This window comes from Eleutherodactylus coqui, chromosome 3 (genome assembly GCF_035609145.1).
Source record: "Eleutherodactylus coqui strain aEleCoq1 chromosome 3, aEleCoq1.hap1, whole genome shotgun sequence".
NCBI lineage: Eukaryota > Metazoa > Chordata > Amphibia > Anura > Eleutherodactylidae > Eleutherodactylus > Eleutherodactylus coqui.
Window position 1 is genome coordinate 30,554,069 of NC_089839.1, and position 10,242 is coordinate 30,564,310.

General features: G+C 50.9%; 1 protein-coding gene across 1 annotated transcript; it reads left to right on the top strand.

Annotated features, from left to right (window-relative positions):
- Window positions 1-7,094: 7,094 nt before the first annotated feature.
- On the top strand, window positions 7,095-8,758 carry MRPL33 (mitochondrial ribosomal protein L33). Its single transcript, XM_066594475.1, has 4 exons — window positions 7,095-7,213; window positions 7,329-7,347; window positions 8,039-8,145; window positions 8,473-8,758. The coding sequence occupies exons 1-4, from the start codon at window positions 7,192-7,194 to the stop codon at window positions 8,520-8,522; spliced, it is 198 nt and encodes a 65-aa protein (XP_066450572.1). The 5' UTR covers window positions 7,095-7,191; the 3' UTR covers window positions 8,523-8,758.
- Window positions 8,759-10,242: the final 1,484 nt, after the last annotated feature.

The following is a 10,242-nucleotide window of genomic DNA, read 5'->3' on the forward strand; positions in this document are numbered from 1 at the left end:
TTTCCGTGGCCTGTATCACCATCCTCTCTGAGGCGGACGCGATCCGTCACTGCGGGGGAATCAATGTCACAATTTACCTCAGAGCCAGAAATAGAAAGGAAAAAAATAAAGTCACAGCGAGAAATAACGTGTTTCCAGAAATAGCCGCTTCTCCTCATCAGAGAGCGAGCGGGAGGTGGAAACACGGAGCAGGAGCGCGGCAGTAACCCCGTCCGTGCTGGATAACATCAGCTCCAGGGGCGACCGGAAGGAATATTGTAGAATCTCACCCCCATAACAACGTAGATCTATAGGCCATTCAGGGTCTGGGGAAAGCTGGGTGACGGCTTCTATGTAAGCCACACCCTGAAATACTGACCACACCCGCAGAGCGCCTCCATAATGGTGCCCTGATATCCTCCATATACTAGTAAATCCGTAATTAGCGCAGCAGCCACGTCTGATCTGTTAGGCCCAATGTCCACGGGCGGATTTGAATTGCCATCTTCTGTTCACGCCACCCATGGGGAAGCATTGGGCGTCCGCACTTCAATTAACACATGCGGATTTGATTTGCGGATGCCACGCGTGGAAAAAAAAAATCGCAGCATCCTCCATTTTACCGCGGATTCTGCAGAGATGGGCTCCATGGCTCTCTGTGGAAGTGGGCGATCCGCAACTCAATTGCGGATTTGTAGGCAGATACTAGAGATGAGCGATCGTACTCGTTTAGGGCGAGCACCGCTTTTTTCAAGTAACTGACTACTCGGGCGAAAAGATTCGGGGGTCGCCGGGGGTTGCAGAGGGGATTGGGGGGGGGGGGGAGAGCCCCCCCCCCTGTTCCCCACTGCTACCCCCCATTCCACCACGCCGCCCCCCCGAATCTTTTCGCCCGAGTAGTCAGTTACTCGAAAAAAGCGGTGCTCGCCCTAAACGAGTACGATCGCTCATCTCTAGCAGATACCTCTCTGGTTGCTTGGAGACCAAGCAGGGAGGTGAGGAAGAGGTTGAAGGCAGTCACTTTGGGCTTGCGATTTATTTATTTATTTTAGTTTTTTTCGGCGCGGACAATCCGCAGTGCATCTGCGCAGAGGAAAAAAAACGCATCTGCGATCGCCAGCAAGCATTTTAAAATACTTTGCGCACTGATACGCAGGTCTTCCGCTGTGGACATGGGGCCTTATGTTTTATTTACGGACAGAGATACCGCCATAATTCTATTCAGTTGCGAAAGTTTTTTTCACAAAAATGACAACAGAATGTGCGGCCATGTTGCTTGAATGATCTCGGGAATTAATGGTAAGTAGTTAACTCGTTACGTATGGAATAAGCTGAGATAATGAGAAGTTTATTGTGAGAGGCGCACCTGAGCGAGGTCCCCCTAGTGGTGGCTGTATATATCTCTAGGTAGTCCGATTTTCATAGTGGTGGCTGTATATGTCTCTAGGTAGTCCGATTTTCGTACTGGTGGCTGTATATGTCTCTAGGTAGTCCGATTTTCGTAGTGGTGGCTGTATATACTTGTACAGTGTCAGCTTCCCCTAGTTAGTTATCTCGCTTGGACGAAGAGGATCTGTATCGCTGATCTAGAATGACCACGACCGAGAGCATTGTTCCATTCACTGTTGATGTCGCAGGAGGTACCGTTGCCTATCTGTTGCACCCACGATCGTCTACTGGTGGCTGTATATATTTGTACATAGTGAGCACCCTCTAGTGGTGACTATATAACTGTATGTCATCATCTCCCTCTAGTGATGGCTTCATATATCAAGCTTCCCCTAGCGCAGTGATGGGCAACCTTTTGAGCTTGGTGTGTCAAAATTCGCCAAAAAACGGTGCACAACTCGGGTGGTGTGTCACTTCTGCCTCCCCCTCACTTATCTCAGTAATACTGAGCCCCCAGCGGCGACAGCACCCCCCAGCAGCGACAGCACCACCCAGAGCGGCCCCGCCAGCAGCGACAGCACCACCCAGAGCGGCCCCGCCAGCAACGACAGCACCACCCAGAGCGGCCCCGCCAGCAACGACAGCACCACCCAGAGCGGCCCCGCCAGCAGTGACAGCACCACCCAGAGCGGCCCCGCCAGCAGTGACAGCACCACCCAGAGCGGCCCCGCCAGCAGCGACAGCACCACCCAGAGCGGCCCCGCCAGCAGCGACAGCACCACCCAGAGCGGCCCCGCCAGCAGCGACAGCACCACCCAGAGCGGCCCCCCCAGCAACGACAGCACCACCCAGAGCGGCCCCCCAGCAGTATCGGCCTCCCACAGTGGCCCCCCAGCATTACCTGCCCCCCACAGCAGTATCTGCCCCCCCCTTACAGCAGTCCCCCTCAGCAGTATCTGCCCCCCCTTACAGCGGGCCCCCCCACCATTACCTGCCCTCCCTTACAGCGGGCCCCCCGAGCATTACCTGCCCCCCTTACAGCGGCCCCCCTTACAGCAGGCCCCCCCAGCATTACCTGCCCCCCTTACAGCGGCCCCTCAGCGGTGACTGCCACCCACAAGACCCACGTACTTACCTCGTGGATGCTCCGCTCCTCCTGTGCCCGGCGCCCTCCAGCAGCGATGATTTCCGGCGCACACTGTGACGTCAGTGTGTTGCAGGACGCCTCCTCCCCTGGACGCTCCCGCGGAACCAACAGGTAGGAGACGTCGGGGGACGGGGGGAGGAGGATCCCAGCGCACACTGACATCACAATGTGCGCCGGGATTAGCGCTGTTAGTAGTGCTGGTTAATGAATACCAGCAGGGGAGTCACGGCCTTTGCCGGTATTCATTAACTGGGTGAGCGGCCGCGTGTCAGCGACTATGGCTACGCGTGTCATAGGTTCGCCATCACGGCCCTAGCGGTAGCTGTATTTACTGTATCAGTATGCAGTGAGCTGCTCCTAGTTGAGGCTGCATATAGCTGTACATCATCAGTTCCTCCCAGTGGTGGTTGTATCAGTCTGTATACAATGAGCTCCCCTAGTAATGCCTGTATAAATCTGTATAAAGTGAGCACCTCTAGTGGAGACTGTATACACTGAGCTCCACCTAGTGGTGGCTGCTGGCAGGTAGCAATGGATCACTTATCTCTAGATCTTCCCATTTCTTTATATTACATAGACAGGAATCGTTTGATATTAGGAGAACCTGAAAATTGACATTAACCCTTTATTTACAAACGGAACACAAGAAAAGTTCCCTTTTCCTACACAATAGCAGAGTGCGGTGAGTGAAGGGAGGAGTCGAGGCCGCGGTGCTTTATACCTTGCCTTTGCCTGTTAAATTAACATCTTGCGTCAGGCTCTGTGACCCCGCTGTGTAACCAGAGAGGATTATGGGAGGTGTGGACACACTGGCAGAGACCATTCCTGTCCCAAGACCACCAGGGAAATCCAAAGGATTCACAAACAGGGGCAAAATCCTTCAGCTGCAGCAAATGTCGCGAGCGCGGCAGCCATGGAGGTTGCGATGCCATAACCACGGCGAGTGAAAAAGCGAATTGTTTTTTTTTTTCATTCGCGCAGAATACACAATTCATATCTGCGAGTGTGAACGAAAAAACGATTTTACATACCTTGCAATGCGTTCGATTCGCTGCGGATCCTCCGCACGGACGTGGATCACGGATTCCGCAATATCCTAATTTGATGTACTTTTGCCTAAAAACAAAGACTTCAATTATTTCGATATTTTTTCATAAAAGCTCACCCCGAAAATATCATTGGGGTGTACAGATGTCGAGAGAAACGCTATACATCCATCTATCCAATGAAAGTCGTTGATTTTGGATTTTGGCTTTTCAATGATGCGGGGCAGAAAAATCCATGTGAACATGGAAGCAAAATCCTCCCGTGTAAAAGCCACCAAACACTCCAGCACTGCAGGGGTTACTAGCATGTACACGGGCCACGTGTGCGGTGTGTACACAGGCCTGCGGCACGCACCTGCCGCTGCGCCCAGCTGTTGTTATGAATGGGCTGAGGCTATTCTCAGCCCTGTGATGTCATGGAAACGCCGCTACGTGGAAGCAGAGACGCTCGTACCTGCGACCTACATACTAAAGCCGGGAGCGTCCTGGAGCAAGAGCAACCACTGAACAGGCGCCACAGATGTAGCAGAGCTGAATCTGTCACTTGTGCTTTACCTGTAGTGATGTGTAGAACCACAAGTGCCAGGATGAGTTGGTGACAAACTCACTTTGTACTGCTGTTCTATCAGTGTAGGTTTGTGCAGGCACTGAGCGCTCGTCGGGATTAGACTGAGATTCCGTGATATGGCAGACCCCCAACTAAGGGGGATACGAGTATAAAGACGGACACGACGGCAACACCTGAACGAAGGAGACAAAAGAAAACTCTTCACTCCTTTGCAGAAATGTGCTGCTGGGGACATCACTCCATCCGCATGGTGACAGTCACACTGATCTCCCACCCTGCCCATCCCATGCAGTTCTGCTTGCACTCTCATCATCATGTGGGCACAGCTTGCTCCCCTCTCTCTTCCCCATTAGCAGTCCCTTATTCTGAAATGCTCTGTGCTGCTGGAAACAACGCTCTATCCGCATGGCGACAGTCACACTGATCTCCCACCCTGCCGGTCACATGCAGTTCTGCTTGCACTCTCATCATCACGTGGGCACAGCTCCCCCCAGCACTCATATTCTGAAATACTCTGTGCTGCTGTGGACCTAGCTCCTTTTAAGTCACCACTCTATTTGCAACCTCCCACAACATCAGAACCCTTCTCTCCCAAAATATTCTGCGCCGTGTTGGGGGCCGCGTTGCTTCCACTTTGTAAGGCGGTAGTTACACATTCGATATTTCCTGCGAGATGCACAGAAAAACAACCCATCAGCTTCAACGGGTGTGTTTACAATTTGTGACCTTTCTCTCAGAGCAAAGCAGCGAGATCAAACAATCGTAGCATCTCCCATTTGGAGGCGATTCGCTCATTCAAGTCAATGGATGCATAAGTAAAAAAACGGATCGCACTCGCAGATGTATATGGTGACCTTTTAGTTATGGAGAAGACTCTGCCTTTGGCTCACTGTGCCCAGTCATTGTTACAAGGCTTGTTTAAAGGTCTGATATTGACTTGCAGCAATGCTGCCTTCCAATAGGTGGCGATATTGAGGCATTGTTCCATCTTGCCATAGTTATTTAGTTACAGTACATGTAACCATCACAAAAAAACTGCTTTTTAGGCTCTGTTCCCACGGGATGGAAATCCCACAGCCTGGCCGCACCGAAAAGCCGTGAGATTTCCACGGGAGAGCAGCAGTTTCAAAACCCGTAGCATTTCGCCACGGGTTTGTAGCGGTTTGGCCGCCGGCATTCCATTGTGGTTTTCTCTGCCCATAGAGAGGAGTGAGGCCGCAACGGAAAAAAAAAGAGACTTGACATGCTGCGGTTGTCAATTCCGCGCCGCATCGCCGCTTTCACCCGGCTTTGCTGCGACGGATTGGCCGCCCCATGAGGATGAGATTTTTGCAAAATCTCGTCCACATGGCTGGCTAACCCCGGTATTAGGAGCCGCAGGCGGATTTGGCGCACTGAATTTTCGCCGCAAATCCGTCCTGTGGGAACCCAGCCTTACAGATCATAATCAACCCTGTGAGTACAGCTTAACGCTGCATGTCCTGTAAACTGTCAGCCAGAAGGCTGCCCCCCTCTGACTCAGCATACCCCCCTAACGATGCAATCGCAAGGTACTGGTGGTGGTGGCCATGGTAGTCTGGGCCACCATATATTTAACCATATCAAGCCCTGCCATGACAGGGCTTAATGTGTGAATGTGAAAAATACAGCATACTGCAATACTGAAATATTGCAGTATATTGTAGAGGTGGTCAAATTATCACAAGTTCAAGTCCCCTAAGGGGACTAAAAAAAAGAACATTTCCCGTATTTCCCTTAAAGCAAATTAAAGCGCTAAAACATAAACCTAAGGCCTCCCACATACTGGCGTTTTTATAATCCGTGTGTCGAAAAAAATCCCTAATATTCAATGAAGCGGCACAAACGAGTTTTTTTTCATGCATACACGGAAAATCTCCTCACGTCTCACTCTTGTTGGAGCCTCTCGGTGCGACCTGGACGCACGGCAAGCATGTCAGCGGCCGGATAGCGTTACTGCGTGTGAAGAAGCCATCAAATTACGCATCTCGCATGGTGGATGCTGTCGAAAAAGCAAAAATTGCGTTTTTTGTGCTTACTTCGATAAAAACAGAACAAAAAGTAATCAAGAAGTTGTGTGTGCAAAAATAGTAGCAGTAAAAACTACAGCTGACCCCGCACTGCGCCAAAGAGGGAGCAATAAAAAATGGCGCTGAGAATGCGACAAAAGAAAAGCGTTTTTTTTAATTAGGGTTATTTATTTATATTTTCAAGCAGTAAAACCTCAAACATTCTCTGACCCCCATAACAGCGGCGATCAGAGAATGGCGTGAACGTCTGCCGTACTGCACCGCGAACAGCCCTCCCTACAAATGTGGCGCAGTTGCATTTTTTTCTCACTTCACCCCACTTAAAACTTTTACAAGTTTTCCGATACTTGATCTGCTCCATTACAAACTCCAGCCCCCCCAGCGGAACACAAGACCCCCGGCCGCCATGATGGAGGATGACGAAAAACACAAACCGGCGGCGGGATGAAATAATGGGGCATTCAAAAAAAATTCTAGAATCTGAAATGAAGAAAAAGAATGAATGCTCTCCTCTGTTGGCGGCGCCCGCCCTCCGCTGCCCGTCAGGTGCCAGTCATTGTGCACGCGACCACCTGCCACTCGCTCTTGGGGGCTGCAGCCGTGGGCATGGGGGGGAGAGGAGAGTATTTAATATCTTTTTATTTTAAGCCTGTATAGTTTATTAACTTCCAGCAGACCCTAAAGGGTTAATCGGTGCGCGGTATCAGCCTTCTGTAATATCTTCGCTTGCTGTTGGTGAATGGAGTCATCTAAAGGTTAAAGACCTGCACAGTGTGTCAGTCTAACCACGTGACCGCAGAGCTTGGGAATACTGTCATTGCAGAAGCCTCGCGCAGCATTTGCACATGGCAGTGCGGTTCTCTCTGCAGCCACTAGAGGCGGGAGTCACCCTGTACGCCGCCATTTTCTTGAAGACCAAGCACGGACACTGACAGTCGGTGACCCGGAAGTAAAAGGCCGCGGACCGGAAGTAGATGGAGGTCGTCTCCTTGTGCTTCTGGAGGAGCTGAAAACATGTTCCTTACCTGTGTAAACTGTAAGTGTGAGGCCGGGGGAGCCGGGAGCGGGGGTCAGTGACTGAGGGGAGGGGTATTATGTGTTGTCTATTAACATTCTCTTCTTCTCTTTCCTTCCTGTCTCGTCTTCAACAGTAGCCAAAGGAAAATCCAAGTAAGTGACACCTGGTGACTCCAGCAGAATAGTGAGTGCAGCTCTGGAGTATAATACAGGATGTAACTCAGGATCAGTACAGGATCAGTAATGTATGTACACAGTGACTCCAGCAGCAGAATAGTGAGTGCAGCTCTGGAGTATAATACAGGATGTAACTTAGGAGCAGTAGAGGATAAGTAATGTATGTAGACAGTGACTCCACCAGCAGAATAGTGAGTGCAGCTCTGGAGTATAATACAGGATGTAACTCAGGATCAGTACAGGATACGTAATGTATATACACACTGACTCCACCGGCAGAATAGTGAGTACAGCTCTGGGGTATAATACAGGATGTAACTCAGGATCAGTACAGGATAAGTAATGTATGTACACAGTGACTCCACCAGCAGAATAGTGAGTGCAGCTCTGGAGTATAATACAGGATGTAACTCAGGATCAGTACAGGATAAGTAATGTATGTACACAGTGACTCCACCAGCAGAATAGTGAGTGCAGCTCTGCAGTATAATACAGGATGTAACTCAGGATCAGTACAGGATAAGTAATGTATGTACACAGTGACTCCACCAGCAGAATAGTGAGTGCAGCTCTGGAGTATAATACTGTATATATCTCAGGATCAGTAAGGTATGTACACAGTGACCCCGCTTCTCATATATATGGTTTCTCCTGTGGTTGCGGTCAGGGTGCTCCTGGTACAGATGCTCAGCGCCGCAGGGACTGGTTACAGCTTCAACACGCGGAGGAACAAGCTGAAAGACAAGCTAGTCCTGAGGAAATACGACCCCATTGGTCAGTCTGCTGTACATAATATTATGGGATTGGGGGGGGGGGGGGGTCCTTACTTTTGGTGGGTTTGAGTATTTATCCTCTCTGTCACCTGTATGTCGTATAGTTGTCCTATCAGATGCCCGTCGTTGGTGAAATAGCCACCTCTGATTGGCTGACTCACTGTGTTGGCTTCCTATAATGGTTATCAGTCGGGTTGGGGGAGGGGGTCTGCGATGATTTCATGTTGTGCCCGCTATGAAATGGGTCACCATCTCCATAACCCGGTGCTGGCGGACCCTCGACTGACCTGCCTGGAGTTCTCATGGTCGTCTTTCTCTTCTCTTGCAGTAAAAGCGCACGTCTTGTTCCACGAGAAGAGGAAAGTCCGCAGCATCTAGTGACGCTCCGTGCGTGGGACGGAGAGACTCGTGGGGTGGGGGGGACACGGAGGACCTGCTCAGCTTCACGGGTGATGATACGGAGTAGAGGACTGCTGCCGCTCAGCTTGGACGCTTAATGCTGCTGCCCCGGTAATGACGGGGTTAATTCCTGTCCTACGAGCAGCGGGTTCTTCAATGAGAATTCTTCATGTTGTCCGAGATTCATCATCAATAAAGGAAATGGTTTTTACGGATTCCGCGGCTCTCGACCGTCTCCACGAGGCTCCTGAACCATCTTTGCTGGCCGGCATAAAAGCGCCCGTCCGAAATGCGCTATTGGTGCAGGAATACAATCACAGCATGTCTTATATTTGGGTGTTCCCTCAGAACGCCGCGCCCAATCTTTGCAATGGGGCCGGAAAAAGCATTGCAGGCCGTGCGAGGAGCATGCGAGTGCGATGTGAGGACTCCCACATTAAAAGAATGAGAAACACTTGCCGATCTTTCGGCGCGACTTTCAGCCCCGCGGGACCATCGCTACTTCCCTGGAGCGATGCGAGGCGTTCTTGAAACAAAAACGCTTTGCATCCGCAGGGACATCGCACATTTCCGCGCGCAATATCGATCCGAGTTTCACAGCCCCATATCGCACTCGCCCATGTGAAATTAGGGCTTAGTCACATTCAGGCGCTGTCTGACTGCACAGTCATAGGGCTTTATAGACATGCGCAAATGTTTATATATATCAGACACACGTGGATTATAAGAGAGTAAACAAGGGACACGGCTATAAACATGAATTAGAATTGGCTTGTTTTTCGTGAACCAAGACTGGACGTGCTCCGAGTAACCCTTAGGCCCCAGGTCCACGGGGAAAATCAGGCCTGCTACGGATTCTCCCTGGAGAATCCGTAGCGGGTCCCTCCTGCCCCGCGGACATGAGGACTGAAAATAACAATTACTCACCTCTCTGCACGCTCCAGATCTTCCCTTCTTCGCGGCTTGATCTTCTCTCAGTCGCGGCCGGATCTTCTTTCTTCGGCCCGGCGGATGTGCTCAGCACGCCAGCTGCATGCCGCACGCATGCGCCGGGCACATCCACTGGCTTGAAGAAAGAAGATCTGGCCGCGAAGGAAGGAAGATCCGCATCGTCTGGACAGGTGAGTTTATTCTGGTACGGGTCTCCCGCGGACCCGGACTGCTTCCATAGGCTTCAATAGAAGCCTGCGGGAGCCGTCCCCGTGGGAGACCCGCACTAAAATAGAGCATGTCCGGATTTTTTCCTGCACGTGGGACCTGCGCCTGACGAGAAAAATGACATCCGCAGGTATTTAACTACCTGTGGGTGTGTAATGCATCCCTATAGGGCGCGGATCTGCGTGCAGGAAAAACGCTGCGGATTGTAAATGTTAATTTGCCCGTGGACATGAGGCCTTAGGCGACAAGCACACGAGCGCAAATCCTTCCGTGCGTTGTGAAATGCGCAAAATTTACGAAATATGAACTCATGCTTTTGAATGGATTTATTCACGAGTGATTTATTTTCACTCGCAGCGAGGCAACAAATTTAAGAATCTCAGCATGTTCCACCTTTTGGCGCTCCCTCGGAACGCCCCGCCCATTGTTTTCAGTAGGACCTTTAAAGACATCGCATGACACTTGCCTACCGTGCGATATGATGCTTCCTATAGAAACCAATGGGAAACGCTTGCAATCCTCTGATGCCTGTGAAATACGT

Excerpts from the sequence above, each read along its gene's own strand:
- MRPL33 (XM_066594475.1), top strand. The coding sequence starts at position 7,192 with ATGTTCCTTACCTGTGTAAACT. Across the intron at positions 8,146-8,472 it reads GAGGAAATACGACCCCATTG|TAAAAGCGCACGTCTTGTTC; the intron begins GTCAGTCTGCTG and ends CTTCTCTTGCAG.